General features: G+C 40.9%; 1 protein-coding gene across 6 annotated transcripts in view; it reads right to left on the minus strand.

The window, feature by feature from the left end:
* Window positions 1–23,979, minus strand: part of ASB7 (ankyrin repeat and SOCS box containing 7) — a 38,880-nt gene that overhangs the window by 13,961 nt on the left and 940 nt on the right. The window contains exons 2-5 of one of the 6 annotated variants that reach the window (XM_033166474.1): window positions 17,784–17,872; window positions 14,597–14,683; window positions 12,733–12,999; window positions 3,758–4,363 (exon numbers count right to left, since the gene is read on the minus strand). In XM_033166474.1, coding sequence (XP_033022365.1) covers window positions 3,758–4,363; window positions 12,733–12,943 — 817 coding nt within the window. In that variant the 5' untranslated portion in view covers window positions 12,944–12,999; window positions 14,597–14,683; window positions 17,784–17,872. Of the gene's footprint in view, window positions 1–3,757; window positions 4,364–12,732; window positions 13,000–14,596; window positions 14,692–15,847; window positions 15,867–17,739; window positions 17,873–23,979 lie in introns of those variants that run through there. The other 5 variants (XM_033166473.1, XM_033166471.1, XM_033166472.1 and 2 more) reach the window with 5 other exon arrangements.

Raw genomic sequence — 23,979 nt, forward strand, 5'->3', positions numbered from 1 at the left:
TTTACAACCATTAATTGAAGCAAATGATTTTAAAACTTCATATTAAGTTATAGAATATTTTCCTACACATTGAAAGATGCTGATGCAGGAAAATCGCCCCACTGACCACAACTACATTCCATGAAGTTCTCATTTTCAAAGGATTCAAATTACGTAGGAGTGGAAGCCACTGCACGACTTAAAAACACCGAACACACTTTTTCAAATTTTGGCAAAGAAAATTTAGATTCATTTCAGTTGTAGGTGTCTAAAGAAAGGAGAATCTAAAAGGCTTTCAAATTACTTTTCAATCCATAAATCTTTCAATTTAACAAAGGGATTACAGTACTGTAGTATAACAGATACAAAACGTAATTAAATAATCTCCCTTGAAAAGTCTAATTTATTTAAGTGTCCTCTTCAACAGAGTCCTTTCTGATTATGATTATCAAGTAAACCACATTCCAAGCATCCAACCTTAAAGCTGGCTGGCCCCCCCTCAATCAATGGAAGCTCCTTAGAACAGTAATGTGCCTTTTCCTTAGACTACTGCAACACAGTAATAAATCTTGTAACTACAGCTTTATACTTTGTTGCCACAAACAGTTATTACCACCTAGTCAAACTGTCAAAGCCAACCTAGAGAGAAGCGTTCAGACACTAATTTTCACAGCACTACCATCATGGCTACAGGAGACAAAGACCTTTTCGTGTTGGGGCTTGGTGTGTATCAACATTGAAGGGCCTTCTCTCATGCTGAAAGTATTTGCTTTTACACACATTGTAGGTTTTCGCTTAAGGAAGTTCTGCAACTAACCACTCCCTTTACAAAAATAAGAATGAGTTTGCACCTTGGCTTTTCATAAGCCTGTCGCAAGTTTGCCAAAAAAGCTGGAAGTGGTTCGATCCACTTAATAATGGACACATCCTGTACTGACTTTTTGTGATGGGAGTACTCTCCCTGCTTCACTTAGTTAGCTAAAGTACAGTACAAACTTGTCAAATAGCATCCCAGAGGCAGAGATAAATGCAATAAATCTTGGGAATAAAGCCTAAATCAGGGACAAAGGAACCATTTTAATCCCAAGGGCTGCATGGTGAATGGGACCAAAGGCAAGAGTGGGCAAAGCAAAGGATGTGACTTTCCTTTGTACAGTTGCCTACATTTCAGGCATGCTAAAGTCAGCACACATGCACAACCCTTTCCACCATTTATCCAGGAAGCAAGAGGTATTACCACAGTTCAAGGACACATTCCTGTCAAGTCAAAAGCATTTAAGGAGGGTATGCAATAGGACCAATGTGGCCAAGAGAGGCCCAAGGCCATCCCAAGGATCACTGGGTGTGCTACACATGGATGCACTGGGCATCAGAAAGAGAGAAACAACAGATGTAGGGAGGAAGTCAGTGTGGCTGCTTATTCAATGCTTAAGTATTCAAAGGGTTGTACAAGGGTGGTGCTGAAGGTATGCCAAGCAGAATGTGAGCAAAGCAAGCCTTAGAAGGGATAGGCTCAGAAGAAAATCAGCACAGAGATCTTTCAGTTCAGCCGTTCCACAAATCTTAGCCAGTGCTAGTGTGGCGTTACATTTTGATGAAGAAAGGCATACAATCAAAATCAGGAGAATACATGCCAACAGCACTGAACATGTTTAAAGGGTTAAATGATTATGACAATAGAAGGGGCATGATGAAAAGAAAAAGACAGTATAGAAAAGCACTGTACAATCCATGAAGGACACTGAAAAAGATCAAAATTACACTGTAGGGTTAAGGAGACCGAGTTTTTAAAAAGGGAAACATTGATAGGAACAGTGCTACTAAAAATTACTTAACTACAGTGGTGAAGGGGCAATCCAACATACCTTAGTCGGAAGTCAATTTGGAGTCTAATGGAGCAAAATTCAATCTAGGTGTTTAGGACTGCAGCCTTAATGTTCAAAAATCTGAACATATGCAAAGTTATGCACATTTTTTTAAAAAAGGTTTAAGTGTTCAAGAAAAAAACAACAACCCCAAATTCCCACATGACACACAGAGGAGGGTGCTAAACAGGAAGTTGCTAGGGTAGGAGGAGAGTAAGCTGGAAGAAAAACTGCAGGAAAAGTGTTTTACTAAAGAGGAGTTGTGCCTGGATACAAAGTAACTAGGATATGAAAGCATTGTTATATGCAAAGAAAACTGGGTGAAATCATACTTCAGAGAAGAGAAAAATGAAGGAAAACTACAAGTCCAGAAAAACACTGACAATTCAAATGGTAGTAACCTCTCTCTTTGTTTTAAAGGAAAGGATTAGTTTTCTGGGACATTTTTTTTTAAAAAAAAATAAGGAAATGCTTTAAAGATCTGCGTTGTTGTTGTTGTTTTTTAATTGATAAATTAATGGTTTCTGTAAACCCAAGAATAGAAACTGTGAGGGAGAATTAACAAAAGACCAAACTTCATTTATATAATGCTGAAGCAAAGTTTAGTATTATACCCGTTACTAAATCTGTATGTTAAAAATTAATCCCTCTGTAGTTTCAAAGGAAGTACAAATTCAATAATGTGAGCAGATAATTTACATACCTATGACGTGCCTCCTCGAGCTTATTCAGCAATCAACCCCCCCCCCACACACACACTTCTTGAATGTAGGAGCCTCAGACACAGCTGAGTTAGTCTTACCCATATCTCAGCAATGACTAGAGATAAGACAGGTGATTGCTACTGAACAGAATTGGAACTATGGGTTGTTACACGCTACCTACATTTGACAAGTTCCACCTTCTGTGAGATATCATTATCACACAGTGCACACATAACAGGCTGGTTGTTATTATATGGTTTTGTAAAAAGAACAACTCTGGCTCTGCTCTATTCTGTATACCCTAGATCTTACTTCAAAAATAAGCCTGAAGTTTGAGTGGGGTTACGTTCTGGGGATCATGCCTAAAGCCAAAATCACATATAGGCAAAACACACTGGATTCAATGACAGGTGGAATTACCAAAGTCATTTTCCTTGAATCTCCACTCCTTTTTAATTTTTTTGCCATGCATGTCAAGCTGAATGTGCACAAGTTAAATGTGCGTAAATTGGGGGCTTAGTGACAAAGGAAAACTGTACAGATTAACCATGTCAACACTGCATCATAAGCACAAACCAAGAAGAAATATTGTGTCAGGCAACTGCTGGAAAAGGAATTGGTTTGGTAAAGTTTGATCGCCAAAGAAAAAGAGAAGAAGACTGATGGTGAAAATAATACTACTGAGTATCAACCACGAATTGCTTAGATCTATAATTTAAGAACCAACATACACGTGTTAATATCACTGTGAGGTCCAAAGGATGTCAACACAATAACCAGGCTCATTTCACAGCCCCAAGGGATAAATAATTCAGTATCATCTCCCATTCTAATGAAGAACAAATAAAAGTGAAAAATAATTTATGAGCAAGCAGCAGTTTTGGAACATTCCTTTGTAAACCAGAGAAAGACCTTGGAAAAATGTATTTTACGCTTCTCAGCCTTCATTCTCTGTTACCTTCCTGTCACATGTAGATCCGTTGATTGACTAGGACTGACAAAAAAATTCAGGATTTGAATCCAAGTTAGTTCAGGAGGAATGTATATAAGTTGAAGTACAAGCATGATTCTGAAGGGGGAAAGAGTGGTTATTCTCTGGGCCTGCCTAAACTTTCAAGTAATAACCAGCTAAGTAGGAAACTCATTTTTCCACCAACTTCCCCCAAAGACCATTGGAGGACTCTGATTAAAGATTTCCAGTATACATACTTGTTACTTCCTGTAGGAAATCCAAACAAGGTCGGCTACTTCCAGAAATACTTAGTGAAACTGCCAGCGGAGTCTGTCCTTCATAGTTCTTTGTATTAGTGTCTGCACCATAGTTGTATAACATCTGTGCACAGAGTACATCATCCCTAAGAGCAGACAAGTGCAATGGTGTCTGCCCGTCTTCTAAGCGCCCCAAGTTTGTATCAGCCCCTCTCTGAAGGAACATCCGGCAATAAGAATGATTGCTTTTGATCACAGCATAGCGCAACAGGAAGCCGTTCTGAATGTCAATGTTGGCATTGTGATCTAGGAGTATTTTGACACAGCTGGACCTTTCGCGGATAATAGCCAGTTGAAGTGGTGTAGTACCTTTGTCACTGAGTGGATCAACCTCAGCCTTGAATTCCAGCAGGAGACGGACAAACGAGTCTCTGCCGTAGTGAGCAGCCACATGCAGAGGAGTCCAGCCATCATTACTTTTTGCATTAATGATATCAACGCGGTAGTCTGATTCCAGCATTAGGCGTGCAATCCGAGCTCGGCCGTGCATAGCTGCATAATGTAGAGCAGTGAAGCCTCCAATTAAGTCTTTCACTGTGGGATCAGCTAAAGTTAAACAAAATTGCAATGGGTTAGCTATTATCAGGAGAACACAAAAAGGCAGCTGAATTTCTTTCTATACATTGTTACAATTCTTGGGAGGGTGTCCTACTAAATCATCTTACCCAACCATCTTGCAATTGACCAGTTCACTGGTCACATAATAATTAGTACTTATATTATGCTGTAAACTGTTCATTTTATTTACTTACTGTAATAAAAGCTAGCTAGCTTATATAGATATAGATATAGATAGACAGACAGAGAGATCTAAAAAGTTAGGGGAAGAACTAGTCTTGCTCCTTTTTCACTTTCACCAATTGAAAATATGTAAAATTTTACTTTATGGCTTTCTAGTCTTAGCTGATCCAAACAATTTGATAATATTGGCACACAACTGCTTGTATGCAATTTTCCAATTCAGTTGTAACCCTCAAAATACAAATTTCTTTATAACTTCAGAGAATTTAAGATGTAGTTTGGCAGATCCAGGGCAGAGGCTGTTGAATAAACAATAATAAACAATAAACCAAAATCTCATGTGCAGGCTGTATTTTGGAACATGGGCCTATTTGAAAAAGTGAGTTTTAATTTTATTTATTAAATTTCTATACCACCCTTCATCCGAGGATCACTGGATGGTTTACAGTAAGAACACACAAAAATACACAACATAGTAACAAACAAAATTAATGTATTTTAAGTTACGGGTGAACTCACTTTCCTTTTGAACAGACTCAACATTATTGCATATTAGCCTGGTTCACACATAATACTGAACAGCAGCTTGTTTAGCCAAAGTGTGGCTTGTTAAGACACCTGAATGCAGCTCAGCAGACTAACCTTGATTTGTTGTCTGGAAACATGCTACAATGCAAAGCCATGGCTTGTTTTAACCACAGGTGCTAGTTCAGGGGTCCCCAAACTAAGGCCTGGGGGCCGCATGCGTCCCAATCGCCTTCTCAATCCGGCCCGCAGACGGTCCGGGAATCAGTGTGTTTTTACATGAATAGAATGTGTCCTTTTATTTAAAATGAATCTCTGGTTTATTTGTGGGGCATACGAATTTGTTCATATTTTTTTTCAAAATATAGTCTGGCCCCCCACAAGGTCTGAGGGACAGTGAACTGGCCCCCTGCTGAAAAAGTTTGCTGACCCCTGTGCTAGTTGGTACCTTTCTTGAAGAAGTCTTTGCTCCTAACTCTGCCTGGCAGCAGGCTCCTTTTCCGGCCCAACTCCTCCATGGCAAGTCCCCCCCCCCACAAGCCAAACCAGGGAAGACGAAGACGGGGGGGGGGAATGTAAAAGCTACTGTTTTGCTGTCTAACTATTATGACAAGGCTGCACCAATTAACTGATACTTCACTACCGTGATTGCTAAACCTACTTACAGTAGAACAATTAACTCTTCAGAGCAAGGAAAACACTGATCTTCCACACTATACACTTTTTATTTTTATAAGGGAAGTATGTGCTTTCAGAAAAGGTGTTAATATTCATGTATCATTTTAATTAGGTCTTTTAAATTTTTAGTACTGTTGTGATTTATAATGTTTTTAATGGGAACACAGGAAACTGCCTCATACAGAGCAACAATCCATCCAGCTCATGCAACAGCTCAAATTAGAAGTAGATTCACTGAAATCCATATTTGCTTGAAATATGAATTAACTGATGCAGAGTTCTTGTAGTAAGCTTTATCTCAATTCACCTCCTCAGTTTCCACATATTGGTCAAAAACAAACCAAACAGGAGTACATGGTACAGATTGCTCACGCCGTCCAAGCTCCCCAACCTCCACTGTGCATCCTAAATTCAACTGCTCGAGCTATTTCTATGTATCAAAGCTCCTTCAACTCTAAAATGTCATGCTTGTTTCTGTGTTTTGTTTTGCCTTGTGCTTCTTGGTCTTAAAAAGAAGCATGTGAAGCAACATCTGCTGGCCCAAGATGCAGATGTATTGTGGTCTGGCAAGATGAGTTTGTATTGGGGGGGGGGGGAAGAGTGCACAATACTGTATAAGGTAAAGAAAGAATGCCCTCTGTGGTTCACAGCATTTCCAAAGTATGTAAGCTACATGTTATTTCAGATCATCTTGATAAAAGCATTTTCTATAAAATGAAAATAATCTGGGTTTGCCATTTCACAAAATGAAGGTTTTTCAGGCATGTAAACATCCAGCCATAGGAGAAAGAAAATAAGGTAACAAATAATAAAAGAAACAATATCACAGATTTCCCTCTACCCCCAGAAATCTAGATTCATTCTTTAAAAACCCACCAGTGTAGAGAGTTGATATTCCAACACAACACACATACCCCCCCTCAACCTTTCTAAGAGTAGTTTTGCTCATACATAATTGCCAAGATGCCTGGCAGTCAATCCTGTACAAACACACTGGCATTAGCTGCATACAAGATTGAGGTAAGATATTTGCAAGGACAGTTTAAAACATTGGCCTGGCTAAAATACAACTTTAAACCACTTTAAAAACTAAGATCTAATGCAAAATTCTGCACACTGCTCAAACACCTCTGCTTTGCTTTTCCCCTGTTCCTAACTCTGCTATGCTTAAGAAGGAAGCAAGCCATAGGCTGACTACAGGCAACCCATCATTTATGTACATTCAATATGTGTGTGTCACCATATATATGTGCATCACGCCATACCCGGGAGTGAATTTTAAAAATCGCTAAAACAGCCTCAGAAGAGGCACAAAACAGTCAGAAAAGGAGCGGAAACAGCACCTAGAAATCCCACAGGCCTTTGCACTTGCAATCCCAATAGCCCTTGCACCTACCGTTGAGGCTGGTGGAGAGTTGGGAGTTTGAGAAAGGAGGTTGGGAGAGAGTGATTTTTGGAGTTTTGGAGGAGTTTTTTTAAAAGCTGTTCTTTGATATGGCACCTAAACACACAGCATCGCCAATGCTGGAGGAGAAATTGGAAGTGCTGGACTGTTTATAGAGTGGCATGAGTGTGTGTGCTGTGGCACGCACGTTTGGCAGGAATGAATCCAGCATACGTACCATTAAAGTACAGGAGAAGAAAATAATAATAATTTTATTATTTATACCCCGCCCATCTGCATCAGGGGCAGCAAGTGCATGTACACTTACAATTGCCATAGTCCCCAACTACATGCTACTGCTACATAGTCCCCAGCTACATGCCCAGTGTTAGAAACAGATATGAAAGCTAGGAGCTAAATGGCACCTTAAACCTAGGTTATGGGTGCAACGACAGAATGTCTAGATGAGTTTTTTTAATCACAAGAATACAAAGCTGAAAATGAATGAACTGCAGCTAAAATATTATGTTCGTTTTTCACATGGTCTAGTCCTTCCCCTGCCCACCCCCCTAATATTCTTAAGAGGGTCTCTTCTCCAGTCTTCAGAGTAGCTGGAAGTGGGGCAGAAGAAAAAGGTCCTCCTTTCCTTTCACTCTGCAGTTCTAATCTAAAAACATAGGCGCAGGACTGCACCCAGAGCTCAGAAACTGCTTGCACTTATTAAATTACCAGTCTCAAAATGTGCCTAGGACAATGGGAGTTTCGAACACTGAAGCCCTGGTGAAGGCACATGAGGCACTGAATCTGTGTCTAGAGCAGTGTTTTTCAACCTTTTTTGGGCAAAGGCACACTTGTTTCATGAAAAAAATCACGAGGCACACCACCATTAGAAAATGTTAAAAAATTTAACTCTGTGCCTATATTAACTATATATAAAGTAATTCTCTTGAATTTTTTAATTTTTCCCGCGGCACACCAGGCAACATCTCGCGGCACACTAGTGTGCCGCGGAACAGTGGTTGAAAAACACTGGTCTAGAGGACATGAACTGCTAGTGTATCCCCATTGACAGCAGCACCTTTGCAGGCTGCATGTGCACTTCAAGCAGCCTGCAAAGGAGTTCTGAGCTAGCTGCGGTTGGCTGGACTGCTTCAAATGACATTTTAATTTAAAGAATATTGGCACCCATATTGAAGCTGCATTTGTGGACCAGGAGGCTGCCCAAATGTGCCCTGACCAGCTGAAGAGACAAAAGTGCCAGCTGCCCATCCCCATGTTCTTCTGCAATACACCATCAGTCCCACCAAGTGAGTCTGACCCACAACCAAGCACTTTGGGGTACCAGTCTACCCTGCTTGTCATTATTTGCAAATCATCCTCCTCCAGCAATGAGGAAGACTGAGTGCCACCATTCCTGCCCGTCTGGTAGGGCTACTGGTTTTTAAAGCGTTTTTTTAAAAGGGTTTCCAGAGCTTTAGAGGGTGTTTGCAGGCTTTTCCAATGGGTGCTTCAATTATACATGACTTCCCGTATGCGCACGGTGCCTAAGAACATAACCCTTGCTTAAATTGGGGGTTGCCAGTATATGTTAAGCGCAGACCAGTGCTGGTGGTTTGTTTCTCTCAAGACAAACAGAGGAAGCAAAGGAAGAAAGAACGAGGTGAAAAAGCAGGGGTAAATACTGTGGTGGCCAGGAAATGAATTAAGAAGTTTTCACCAAGTGCTTTCCCAAGGGTGTAGCAAGCCTGAGGTCAGCCCAGCTGCTCCAAACCTTAATCTCATGTTCTTCCTGCATGTCCCTGAAGTTCTGTTAAAGCATAGTTTTTTTTGGTTGGTTTTACTGTGAAGCTTCCAATAAAAAAAATTTTTTTCTACCCAATCATGTAACAGGGCTCTAGAACTTTAGGGTAGGGCAGCCATACGTCTGGAATTTCCTGGACATAGCCAGGATTCGGTAGCTGGAAAAAGTGCCCAGGTGAAAATCGCTGAAATGTCCGGGAAAATCCAGACTTATGACAGGCAACCCATGTCAATTTTGGCGAACTTCCTTAAAAAGGGGTAAAACTTAAAACAGCTCAACAACTTTTGTATCCAGATTTTCACTTTTTGAAATATGGCAACCCTACTTTAGGGCAACACTGTTAACATAACTATCTTGCTCTGTTATTATCTGGTGCAGGTGTTAAACCAAGTAATTTTAAGACTAGCTCTTAACACAAACACAAAAAAACCACTCTGCCCAACGAACAATTCCAGAAAGTCTATAAGTACTCAGTAGCCACTGGAAGGAATAGAAGAAGCCAATCTATTTAAATTACTGCAGACTATTTCTGATAAAGCAACTGCATGACAACTTAAAAACTCATGCTAACAGACAGTATTTATTATAACAAGTGATGCTACTATAATCCTATTTAGGACCATGGGTCTTCACTGTTGTTGTTGTTGTTGTTTTACTCAATTTTAATCTGAGAATTTGAATGCTTTGAACTTGTAGGTTTCTCTTCAATGAAGCCCACCCCCACCCCACCATCTATCAAACAATATTTCATGTTATCGATCAAAAGTTATATGATTAAAAATATAAATGATTATGTCTGTTTTTCAAAATCTAACACTAAATATTACTGCACGCTCATCATCAGCACACTGTTATGGGTACAGAGATTTTGAAACTTTTGTGGGGGCAGGGAGAGAGTCCCATTAGGGTTCCCTAATGAGAACAACAACTGGAAGATGGTTTGCCCACCACTACTGATCTTTCCTCTGCAATGTGCAGCCAAGGTGGAATGAGGCAGCTTAGCATTGCCCTGGGTGAACTAAGCAACCATCTTCAAACATGCTACAGAATGCTCTGTAATGTCCAGGAGCTGTATCACAGATATCACTGTCTACAGTATTCCCTTCAGAAAGTCTGAAAACCACCTTAACATACTACTGCCTACCAGCTATCAAAAGTATTGCTAATGTCAAATACGTTTTAGCAACTATCAAATACAGCTAATATAAACTGGCAGATATCAAATACTGGGGGGGGGGGGAACACTGGATATCGAAGCTATCAAATATTCTGACGAGTATTTGCATAACTAGGGAACAGGTGGAGATTATTAGACATCAAGACTCACACAGGGTAATTTCTGGGAGTAAATTCATTGCAGTTCTAAATCTGGTCTGCAAACACTTGTACTGCCATCTTCTGGCCACACTTACCACAGGAAGGATAAAAAATGGTCTTAATTTATTCTACTGGACCTTAAAAGATAATACAATTTTCAATAGTTGAAGTTTAAGCTAAAACTGGCCAACTCTTTATGCATTTTGATAATTTATAAGCTTTGCTTTAAGGCAGCAAGAGGCTATTTCTGTGCTATTCTCCTAATTAACTAGTAGTATATTTCATTGCACAAATCAACCCCCTCAATAAATGCTCAGTTCCATAGGTTAGCACCATCTAGAAGGAATGGGCTTCGTGTTTATGCAGCACATGCACTCAGACATAGATCAGGCACTATGTACAAGATCTAAAAGATACAATGATAAAGCATGAGAACTATTTCTTGCAACACAAAAATATTTTTCTTTTTCTTACAAATATAGCCAACAGTAAGCAAGAGGAATCTACTCTACTGGAGCAATGTAAGATAATGCAGAAGAGTCTACAATAAACACACCATTGTCAAGAGAAGGTGGGAGCTACATGAGCAAAACTGAATAATACATCATCATGCTTTCCTTGAGTGTTCAAAATCATTTCCATCATAAAACCTCAGCCTCTGGTAGATTTATATATATACTGTATTAGATACATGAAGGGGTACTTATGTGGCATACAGTAATACCTCTGCGAACGTCCGCCTCGTCTAGCATCCATACTGGTGAATGTCTGTGGCAAACCTGGAAGTACTGGAACAGGTTACTTCCAGGTTTGCCGCTCACACATGCGCAGAAGTGCTAAATCGCACTTTGTGCATGCGCAGAAGTGCAAACCGCTCCACGTGTGTGCAGATACAGTGCTTTGCCCAGAGTCCTTTTTGGCTAGCGTTTGGGGCTCCGCAACGGATCCCAGACACAAAACAAGGTACTGTATGACTGTACAAAGCTTTATTGGGTTTTGACAAAACATGATTCACTTGGATCAGTTTCTTCCACAAGCTCTTGCCTCCAGAGAAATTTCTCTGGTAAGAGGCTACCAGATCCATTGCTGTCGCTTGAGGCTCAGTCAGCTTCGGTGGCCTTCCATCAGCTTTGGCTGGTGGCCCAGCTGCACCCCTAACTTCTGTTGTCTATGCTCTGGTAACCTCTAGGTTACTGCAACATGTTATACATGTGGCTGCCTCTCCAGGTGGTTCAGAATCTTCAGCTAGTGCAGAATTCAGTGCCAGGTTGCTCACCAGGGCAAAATGGTTTGAGAATGTAACACCAATACTGGCCTGATTGCATTGATTGCCAATTAGTTTCCAGGCTCGATTCAAAATGTTGTTTTTGATCTGCAAAGCCTTAAATGACTCAGGAAAGCAATACATCAAGGATCGCCTCTTTTCACATGAACCAACCCAGATCCTGTGGTCATCATCTGAGGCGCCCTTCTTCATTTGCCACATCCATGAGAGGTCCAGAAGGTGGCAACTAGAGAACAGGCCTTTTCGATGGTGGCTCTCTGTGGAACACTCTCCCCAAAGAGGTTCATCTAGTGCCTCCATTACATGTCTTCAGGTGCCAGTTGAAAACATTCCTCTTCTCCCAGGCCTTTGACTAATTAAACAATCTATTGCCTTTTAAACTGGGGGTGGGGGTTGTTCTGTTTGTTATTATATTATATATTTTTGTGTTTTTTATATTGTAAACCGCTCTGTGATCCTCAGATAAAGACCAATATATAAATTTAATAAATAAATAACTTAACAAGAGAAAACTAACATAGCCTAGATGCAAAGTGAATGGATTCCTTGAACATCCTTGCAACCTTTTATTTCTCTGGTATGTACAGTATTCAAAATACTTAACACAGGAGAGCCCCCTTGTGGTGGATTTTGCAATTCCATAGCTTGCCTACTCACTTTTTTATTTTTTAATTCACTATTAAAGTACAGAAATTAAGTCCTACCCAGCTTACCTGACCATTTTGTGAAGGCAAACACGAAAAGAGCCACATTCAGATGATAAAAACCTAAGCTCAATATGAGTATACACTGCATACAGGTATGCAGTTCCTTCATTTCTCTCTCGATTGAACAAGCCAGGAAGTGGCAGTTAATAGCTTCCCATTATGCCCAACCAGGAACTATGGTTAATTGCTTTCAGTCAAGTCAAGATCTAGAGGCTAACTTTAAAGTGACCGTTTCCAGATTCAGGCATGACTGGAAGACAAGCTGCCATTTCCCATCTCATTTGCATACTCACACCAAGTGGGAAGCAAGGAGTTCATGAAGTTTGCACATATCTTGACTTACTAAGCAGAGATGTGATCATCTGAATGTGGCCACTGCCATAAAACAAACAAACAGGAGTTTAAAGTGAAGGTGTGAAGGATAAAATCCTTGATGTTTGGTGAAATTTCACCCCCACCTCATTTAAGTCAACCAACCTCCATGTTCGAGGAATACACGGACACATCTTTCTTTTCCTCTTGCTGCTGAGAAATGGAGCAAGGTCCAGCCATTGGCATCTCGACCATTTGGAGAATAGCCCTGCTCTAGCATCTTGCGCACAGTGTGAACATCTCCAGCAGCCACCGCAGCCTGAATCTGCAATTCTTCCTGTAGCTCGGGGTTCCTCCGGCAGTGATGATGTAACATCCTCGCAGAATCTGCCTCCTAAAGAAGGATCATGAGGTCTCACAGGTCACCTGCAACTGAAACATAGTAAATACAAATCAGAATTGGAGAAACAAAATAAAAAATTCTTTCCAGTAGCACCTTAGAGACCAACTAAGTTTGTTCTTGGTATGAGCTTTCATGTTCATGCACACTTCTTCAGATACACTGAAACAGAAGTCACCAGATCCTTAAATATAGTGAGGGCGTGGGGAGGGGTATTACTCAGAAGGGTAGTGGGAATGGGTGAGCAGCTGATAGTCTTGCAGGGAAAGGCAAGGGGTGAGATGGCTAAAGATAGCTTTGTCATGTATAATGAGTTAAGAATCCAATGTCTTTGTTCAGACCAGGTTTCTCCATGGTTTTAAGTTTGGTGATTAGTTGCAATTCAGCCAGTAACCAGAATTGGAGAGTAACCAGAATTGGAGAGAGGGAGAGTGTCAATAACACTCCAGAAGCAACATGGATAAATGGGACAGGATCCACAAAGCTGCACACACACACCCATGTGCCAGGGCTTTTCAGTCCCCACTACCCCACTATACCCCCAAAATAGCCATGTGAGAAGGCTGAAGGATCAATTATAAAGTCAACTTTCACATAATAAAATTTAATGGTACTCAAGGTTTTAGAAGCTTAACATTTTATTACATTCCAAATGAATTCCTAGATATTTAAATTCATGCCATTGGTCAATCAGCTGTTCATCCATTGCCCCTCAGTTTCTGATATTTCTTTCCAAAAATCATAACCTTGATTTTTTATTTCACCAAGCCTAGACACTTGCCCTTTTACAACTACATGTTTAAGACTGAGAGGGTGATCTGGCTGTGCCATTTAGGCCCCTCATTGCTCTTACTTCCTAAGTATCAATGGACACAACTATTTCTAATAAAATGTCATGCAGCATTATCTACATGTTCCTCAGGAACAGTGGAATTAGCTACACTACAATTCAAATGGACTATCTATGCATTTAAAAAAAAATCTTTGGGTTCTTTTAAGATTTGTGATGTATGCATTTGCATTATACAAGTGAACCAACAGCTTTTCTTCCTCCGACTTAGATTTGTGCAAGTGTAGAGGATGGTTTGCTTCCAACTTTAACTAAAGAATTAGCAGAAAACTGTTATTGTTCGAAAACTACGCTGGTTTTTTAAAATAGGTTTCAGAAACACTTATACATACATAGAAAACCATAACTAAAATTGCTTTGCAATCCTTAAAGTTGCTTTGCAGTTCTTAAACATTCTTTAAAATTTGCCAGGGTGTTCATATTTTGAGTAGCAACAACTAGGGTAGCCACACTGGCTGCTGACAAAGTTCAGTATTTAGTATTTGGCATTTACTATCCAGTATCTGAAATAGTTTTCTCTCTCTCATAAAAACTTTTTCTGTGGCTAGGAAACTATAACATGTTTTATAATACAAATTGAGCCAGGGAGGGGGGAAATTGCAATGAAAGTTTCATTTGTTATTATTTGCCTCAGCCATTTATCCCTAATGCTATCACTGAAGATAGCACTGCATGAGTAGATCCTGGATGTCCTCCACTGTTACTACCCTAAAAAAGAGGCATTTTAACCTTTTCTAAAACAAATCAAAGTTTAAGTGTTCAATTAAAAAAACAGTTACCTTATAAGCAGAGGTCACTTTTTGTTAGTTGTATTTCCCATCTTCATTATACATAACCTTGTTGGCAGGTATAATGTGTCAAGCGAACTGCTTTCCTTGAAATAAAGAACGTAGTCTTGTTAGATCAAAGCAAGCAAAAATTGTTCATCGACTCTCAAATGTCACACAGATTTCATGCATCTTAACACCAAGGTGTCTAAAACAGGGTGAAATAATGGAAGCAGTTTGAAAAAAGTTGCTTAATTTAATACATGTAACTTGGCAGGGTAGAACAAGATGGAGGAAAAATGCAGGGTGGACAAAGAGAAGGAGGAAGAGACAGTAACACCCACTGGCACATCAGCATCCCATCTTTTTTCTAGTAGGCACATAGATGTACAAACATTAAAACCCTAAAGGTTATCCTGTGAAGGAGATGGCAGGTGAATGATGCCCCCTCACTATAGTCTACAGAAATACACCCAACACTCTTTCTAAAGATTTATGGGTAAGAAATAATTCCCCTCCTGTGAAACCTCTGTATGCCAGATAATCAAATAAGTAGTTATGGTTATGGAATAGAAATGCCACTACCAGTTTAGGCCTGGTTGGGGGGTCTAAAGTAAGGTTATGGAATCGAAACTACTTTGGTTCCCTGGATGATGATCTCTGTCTCAACCTCTCAGTTGCTTTCAATACTATCAAGCATGGTATCCTTCTGGAGCGACTGTCCAAGTTAGGGGTGGGAGCCTTCAATAACTGAAGGACCACCTATACGCATATAAACTAACCTGGATGCTGTGATCACCCATCTGAGGCCCTTCCTCGTGTGCCTCCTCTCTGCAAGAGGTCCGGAGGGTGGCAACACAAGAATGGGCCTTTTCTGCAGTGGCTCCCTTCTTGTGGAATGCTCTCCCCAGGAAGGCTTGCTTGGTGCCTTTGTTACATATATTTAGGCACCAGGCAAAAACATTCCTCTTCTCCCAAGAACTTTGGCTAATTAAACAATCTATGTCTTCCCAACTGTGGGGTTTTTGTTTCTGTTTGTTATGATGGTGTGTATTTTTGTGTTTTACATTGTACACCACCCTGTAAACTTTGTATAAAGGATGGTACAGAAAATAATAATAATAATAATAATAATAATAATAATGACTTGTATACCCACATGGCCTTTTTATGCACAGGTCATAGGATCAGAGACCCAGTTCCTTTCTCAGGATTATAACTGTCAACATATATAGACAATGTACAAGACTCCTCTTTCCTGACCTTCTTTCTCACTTGAAGACTCACTCCTGAGTAAATGAGTTAATGATTATAAAGCACTAGGCATAATATTGGTGTGCATATAAATTAAGATTTTAATTCAAACTTAGACTTGTTAATGTTAAATAAGTGTATGAACCAGATCTAGGTTCCCTGTGAAGTCTTTCCTACCCCACATGTTACTTTGATCCTAAATCTAGGGAGGTCCCTTTTGACATTAGTAAACAGGACCTTTGGACTGTGGACAGGATGATCTAGTTCAACTATCCAGATTTTATCCTATTTGTATATAAAATGTCATCTATAATTTTATATGCTCATTGTTTTATAATATGATTGTAATTTAAACAAGTGCAAAAAACTCCTCAAGATCACAAAGACTCCATAAGAGCATTGCAATATAAAACAGCACAAACATTTGAATATACTTTAGCCTTCAGATAAATGTAAATATTTAACATAAGATGAATTTCAATCAAACTAAGATAAAACACTTAAGGCCAATATATTCCACCTTTTGTTCATCTTCAAATTCCTGCAATACTAAAAAGCCCCTTAAAACACAGCCTCACTGAACAAAAACAACATTTGACTCTTTCACTGCTAGAGTATCAATAGAGCCCAATCTCATCAAGACATTTATGATCATAAACATACATCAGTCACAGAGGATATCCAATTTCCAGGGATATGCATAAAATGCCATGGTTCAGACAAGAATCTCAGCTTAATAAGTGAAGATACACATGATTCTTGCCCCCACAAGAAACGGGCTAACTGAAGACTTTCTGGTTTAATTGCAGTGCACCGAAAAGGCAGTGCAAGATGGACCATGCAGGCCCAAGGCTCTTCCATATCTTAGCATATGCAGTACGAATCTGTGCTTAATATCTGAACCAGACAAGTGAAAAGTAGCACAGAAACTGATGCTCAGAAAAGCACAAATCCAACTAGAAGTTAATCCATAGTTATGAGTTAACTTGGTTCTATTTGCACTGCCTTCCTTTCACTTTGAAATCTAACTTGTACTACAATAGGTTTATTACCTGTATAAGCAAAAAAATATCCAAAATGGAGACCTTTTTACATGAAGCACAATCCTATTGGAATACACTGGAGCTTCCCTTGAAGGAAACATGCATAGAATCAGGCTTCAATAATTGCCCATATTGCACATGATACGTGCTGTCAGGGAACTGCTACCTCCCCCCCCCCCAGTGCCAATTCAGCAGCAGCACCTCTTCCAGCGGGGAAAGCCGCCACACCTCCAGTGGGGAGGAGAGGGAAGGAACCAGCCAGGTGGGGAGGGGGCTTACGGATGCCACTGAGAGCCCTAGCACCTCTTCTAGCCAGGAGCCATAAGCAGGGAGCCTGGCGGGGAGAAGGCTTGGGGATGTTGCTGAGACCCTGCACTCACCTCACCCGGCTGGTCAGGAGGGAGGCATGCCATTTCCGGCACCCCAGTTGTGCAGAGGGGTGAAATGCAAGGAGGGTAGGAGGAGACTTGGGGTGCCAAAATTCTTATGCTGGGGGAGAAGCTGGAAGGGGCCACTCCTGTATCCTGCCAGCGACTGAGACAGACATGCTTTTTGTAGCTCTGCACTGTAAATAGTTTGTACAATAAAACTGCAAAAGACTGTTTGGGCTCCTGCTCCATTACTCGTGAAGCACCTTCACGCGAACCTTACATGTGCTATATAAAATTTAGAACAGCTAATTCTAGAAGGCCATCCAAGTTTTCCAGGGTAACTAGCCAAAATACAAAGAGAAAACAACTATGCCACTTGCATCTCTCAACATTTTGATCATTTTATCACAGTGGAAGCTATGTAAGACATCAGCCAACAGTTACAATCCACTGTCAGCAAGCCAAGAATCTGGGTAACAACACTCACAAAATAGTGTGAAAGCATAAAAAACCAGGATTGAAGTTTGTCACCTGGATACTGGGTTCTTCCATTACATCTTTGCCTCTTGATTTTTGTTTTGGATTCAAAATCTGCAAATTTATTCTGCAGCGGCATGAGCCTGGAATGACAAGAAGAACCAGGGTTGCAGCTGGTACAAGATAATTCCTTACTCTACACTTGTTTTATTACATTTTACTCTACCCTTCCACCAAGGGCAGTTTATTGTTCTCCCTCTCCGACCCCAATTTATTCTCACAACAAATCTCTGTATTTTGTTTTATGTTGTTTCAATTTAAAAATAAAATAAAATTGGACTCTATATTTCTAATCTTGGACCTTTGGATGAAGGAGAGGGTATAAATAGTAAATAATCCCTGTGAGGTAGGTTAGGCTGAGAGATGGTAACTATCCCTAGGTTGCCCACAGAATTCCATGATACAGTACAAAGTCACAACCGAGTCGTACAGGTCAATTAACAATATTAAGTAGATCCTGCAAGATTAAAAGGGGGAAAACACTTAACTCTAAAATGACTAGGCCAGAGATTTTCAACCTTTTTGAGTCCACGGCTCCCTTAACCAACTACATTCTTTCTGTGGCACCCCTGTGGGGCTCAGGGGCCCAGGAGCATCACTTGCCTCCAGAGCTGGCAGCCTCTCACCCTTTTTTGAACACCCTCCCTTGTGGGGTGTTCCCTCAGTTTCCTCTCCTCTCCCTTTGGGAATCCTCCAGGCAGCTGCTGTTGCCGTCCAGGGTCTCTGAGCTGCCCCCCCACCCCCACGCATTCGCCTGCAGAGCTTATACCCAAGGCTGCTGCACTAAACAACTATGCAAGCCTTTGGGAGGCAGAGATGCGAGAAGGCATCAGAGGAGGGAGGGAGGAAAGAGGGATAGAGACCAGTGTTGCCCATGGCACCCCTGACCATCATTCAAGGCACCCCAGGGTGGCATAGCACACTGGTTGAAAACCACTGGGCTAGGCTATAGAAGACTTCCCTGTGATAGTTTTAAAAGACTATGGCTGCAATCCTATAACAGCCTAGCTGGGAGTAAGTCCCATTTAACTCAATGGAACTTACTTCAGAGCATATACATACAAGAGTGTGCTATAAACAACCACCTAAGGATCATGTCAGAAATGTAAAACAGATGACCAAAATAATAAGCTTCAGATTATTCAGAATAGATCTATGATTCAAACACATTGCTGTTATGCTTCAGTAGTCTTAGAGCTACATGGAAGAGTATGTGCAAGTTACTTCTGCATCTACTTGCTGCTTTCACATATATGCAGTATAACCTTCACTTACAGAGTACGATAAACCTGAGATACTCATATACACTTTTCATATTTGAAACTGGCAATGTGTTTGGGAATATTTTGTTTCCTTTTCTGTTATAGCTTGAAACTCATAATCTGGCCCCCAATTAAACTCTTAAACTTATAAAAATTGAAGCAGTGTTTCTTTGGAATCTAATAGTTTGTGGACCCCAAAAAGCACTCAGGGATAACATGAGACCTGCTGACTGTGTGTTGTCCTCCCCCCAAAATTCCTGGCAGTGAAGGGGAAGGGATAAGATTAGCAGACACCCCATTTCCATTTTGGGGGGGGGGGATTTTGGCAATCCCCAAAATGGCAAAGGTTAAGCCTGATCAGTATACAGTGGTACCTCTGGTTACGAACTTAATTTGTTTCGGAGGTCTGTTCTTAACCTGAAACTGTTCTTAACTTGAGGTGCACTTTTGCTAATGGGGCCTCCTGCTGCCGCCGTGACGCTGGCACGCCATTTCTGTTCTCATTCTGGGGCAAAGTTCTTAACCCAAGGTACTACTTCCAGGTTAGTGGAGTCTGTAACCCGAAGTGTTTGTAACTCAAGGTGTTTGTAACCAGAGGTACCACTATACTTAAGTCCAAGCCCCTGGAGAACAAAGGAGGAAACAATTATATTTAAATTTAAGGAAGGAATGAGGTTATGACAATATTAAGTGGATCAAACTTAAGCAGTATTGTTGGTCTGTTGTAGCATATATTACCATGGCACCTTAAAGCAGTGTTCCTCAAGGTTTTAAACTAGGGTTCCTGTTCTGAATAACAAATCAGGCCTCTAGCTCAGTACTATCTACACTGACTAGCAACAGCTCTCCAGGGTTTCAGGCATGAGTCTCTCTTAGCCCTACCTGGAGATGCCAGGGATTGGATCCAGGACCTTCTATATAAAAAGCAGGTGTTCTGCTGCTGAGCTACAGCCCTTCCCCTACCCAACCTTATGGCTGTCCCCCAATAAACTGTCTTATGGGTGAGTGTGTGGAGATTCTTGCTCACATGCTGCACATTGTGGAAATCTAGGGATGGTGGTCCTAACTGTATACTGCCCTTAAACAGGGGAATCAGATACATTTCCACCAATTCCCCCCTCCTCAAGAACAAGCCTTACAACAAAGCAGCAGCTCTAGCAGAGCTCCCTTATTCCCAAATCATGTTAGTATAATGTGGCACTGGGAATACAGTCATACACACCCCTCCAATATATCAAATATGGATGCTCCACCAGAGAGCATTCAAACTCACCCAGATCCTGGCTAGTGAGGGAAGGAAAATCCTAGCTTTACATCATCCTGTCCTGAAACTCCTCCAAAATTTCAGGTGTTCTGTGCCCTGCACCTCCCTCAGAGCAGCCTGCTCTACAATTTGAAAATCACTCCTTTAAGACTAGCATACTTGCTATGGAACTTTCACACCTTGGAAATTCACTGTTACTGTTAATTTGCTGTGTCATACTAGCCTTTATTAAATATTTTAGTTTTAAAAAATCTATTTCTATGATCTCCTATATGAGCTGATTATATTTAAAGAACTAGAAGAATATCTCCATTTCATGCCTTATGTCTTCCTGTTGCCCTTCTCTCTTCTCCTCTCCCCACATCACAATTTAGAGTGCAAGCTCCTTGAAGGAGGGACCCATCTTCTACATCACTCTGTAAATTGCCATATACTGTACTTGGGTGTCAGTATATTAACTCCCCCCCCCCACGCGCACACACACACTAAGAAGAGTGCTATAAAAGGCTATGTGTCCACTCTGAACATAGAGAAAGTGGGTAATGGGGGCAGATGTGTTAATCTGCTATGCAGAATCAACTTCTTCCATATCCCACATATGATCACTGCGATCTGCAGGGGAGCTTCTCCTACACTACAACATGGGTAGGCAAACTAAGGCCCGGGGGCCGGATGTGGCCCAATCACCTTCTAAATACGGCCTGCGGATGATATGGGAATCAGCGTGTTTTTACATGAGTAGAATGTGCCCTTTTCTTTAAAATGCACCTATGGGTTATTTGTGGGGCCTGTCTGGTGTTTTTACATGAGTAGAATGTGTGCTTTTATTTAAAACACATCTCTGGGTTATTTGTGGGGCATAGGAATTCGTTCATATTTTTTTTCAAAATATAGTCCGTCCACCCCCCAAGGTCTGAGCGACAGTGGACCGCCCCCCTGCTGAAAATGTTTGCTGACCCCAGTCCTACAACATCCAAAGATTTCAGAAGCCCACTCCACAGTAATTTGGAGCAGGGAGCAGTGTGGTTCTATGGAAAAGCATTCCTGTCAATATATGACAGATGCCCACTACCTGCACTTTCCAGAAACACCTGTAAACACGCCTTCCCAGCTATGTGAATAGGTATATCCTGTAAGTGTCTAGCTGGTATAGCTGTTTTATCTGCTACTCTTTTCTTTACTGTTTTAAAACTGCTGAGCTGCTTTACTGCATTCTCTACATTGCTGTGCGACGTGTGGAAGGTGACAAAAATCCCAAATCTCTGAGATACTCAGAAAAGGCTACTTATTCTAAACACATAGTTTTTAATCTAAAGAAAAGAACTCACCATTACTTTTCAATTCCTTCATCCCAGAGAAGGGATGGAACTTGAGCACTGAGGTGACAATATAGGTCACCTCATTCCTCACCACATACCCTTCCCAGATCAACTCATCTTGATTTACCTGCTTCCCTTCTCCCAGAGATGGGAAACCGATGGCCAGTCAGATGCTGCTAGAAAGCAAACTCCAGCCCTCCTAACAGAACTCTTATTAACACAACTAACCCACCCCATCATCTTCCCGATTCTTCCAAATGAGTCACATTTATTCCTTCTGAATCTATTCCTATAATCTCCAAAACAAAATCGAAAATTCTTTCTAGTAGCACCTTAGAGACCAACTGAGTTTGTTCCTGGTATGAGCTTTCGTGTGCATGCACACTTCTTCAGATACACTGAAACAGAAGTCACCAGATCCTTAAATATAGTGGGGAAGTGGGGAGGGGTATTACTCAGAATTGTGGTGGGAATGGGTGATAGGCTGATAAGTGTGGAAAACCTGTTGACGACTCTAAACGGCTGCAATTAGTCTTGCAGGGAAAGGCAAGGGGTGAGATGGCTAAAGATGGCTTTGTTATGTATAATGAGATAAGAATCCAATGTCTTTGTTCAAACCAGGTTTCTCCATGGTTTTAAGTTTGGTGATTAGTTGCAATTCAGCCACTTCTCTTTCCAGTCTATTTCTGAAATTTCTTTGTATTAAGACAGCTACTTTGAGGTCTTTTATAGAATGTCCTGGGAGATTGAAGTGTTCTCCTACTGGTTTCTCTGTCTTGTGATTCCTGATATCAGATTTATGTCCATTTATCCTTTGGCGTAGGGTTTGGCCTGTTTGTCCAATATAGAGAGCTGAAGGGCACTGTTGGCATTTGATTGCATACACAATGTTGGAAGATGAGCAATTAAATAGTCCTGAGATGGTGTGTTTGATGTTGTTGGGACCAGTAATGGTGTTATCCGGGTTTATGTGGCAGCAAAGTTGGCATCTGGGTTTATTGCAGGCTCTGGTACCAGTGTCCATGTTGAGTCCTGTTTTTGTATTATTGTGGGTGAGGAGCTGTTTGAGATTGGGTGGCTGTTTGTATGCGATGAAGGGTCTTCCTCCCAGAGCTTGAGAAAGAGAACTGTCATTGTCTAGGAGAGGTTGTAGATCTCTGATGATGCGTTGTACTGTTTTAACTTGGGAGCTGTATGTGATGACTAGTGGTGTTCTGTTATTTTCTTTTTTGGGTCTGTCTTGCAGCAAGTTCTCTCTGGGTATCAGTCTGGCTCTGTCGATCTGTTGTTTAACTTCATCAGGTGGATATTTTAGTTCTAAAAAGGTTTGCTGTAGATCTCTTAGGTGAGAGTCTCTGTCTGTAGAGTTGGAACAGATGCGGCTGTAACGTAGGGCCTGGCTATATACAATGGATTGTTTGGTATGTTTGGGATGGTAGCTAGAAGCATGTAGATATGTTTGTCGGTCAGTTGGTTTACGGTATAAGGTGGTGTCTATGTGTCCATCCTGTATTTTTATAGTAGTGTCCAAAAAGTGTATTTCTTGCATAGATTGGTTCATAGTTAGGTTGATGGTGGGGTGAAAGTCATTGAATGTCTTGTGGAAGGTGTCCAGGGTCTGTTGACCATGTGTCCAGATAATAAAAATATCATCAATGTAACGCAGGTACAAGAGAGGTTTGAGTGGGTAGGAGTTTAGGAAACGTTGTTCTAAATCTGCCATGAAGATGTTGGCATACTGTGGGGCCATAGTCTCCAACTATGCTCCCAAGCTTCCAACTGCCTCTTTCCTCCAAGCATGACAAATAAGTGGCCACATTTCAAACATCCCCACCAACACACAACCTAGCACTACAATCTTAACCACATCATTACAAAGTAATCCCCACTGAACTCAATGGAATAAACGTCTAAGTTGACATGTACAGAAATGAAACTAAACATCAGTAAAAACTTCCTGCTAGCACCAGCTGTTAAACAGTGAAAAGAATACTGTACTTCAGAATGTGATAGGCACTTCAGCATTAGAGCTTTTTAATCAGAGGTTAGATTGCCACATTTGGGGGATGCTGTAGCAACAGACGTCCTGCACTGGCATAGGTTGGACTAAATGACCTTTAACGTACCATCCAACACTATGAGTCTTTCACTTTGGTGGGGGGAGGGATATCGCTTTCAGAAGCTATTATAAAATAATTAAGTTATTTATGTGGATACAATAAAGCTGCCAAGCAACAATTACAGGATAATAAACAATGGTAAGTTGTTTCTTTAGGTTGCACTGAAACACTAGCTCAATATCTATGGCCAGGATGAACTACGAGCAGAAGAGGACAACTAGCACA

Source organism: Lacerta agilis, chromosome 13 (genome assembly GCF_009819535.1).
Source record: "Lacerta agilis isolate rLacAgi1 chromosome 13, rLacAgi1.pri, whole genome shotgun sequence".
NCBI classification, from domain to species: Eukaryota; Metazoa; Chordata; class Lepidosauria; order Squamata; family Lacertidae; genus Lacerta; species Lacerta agilis.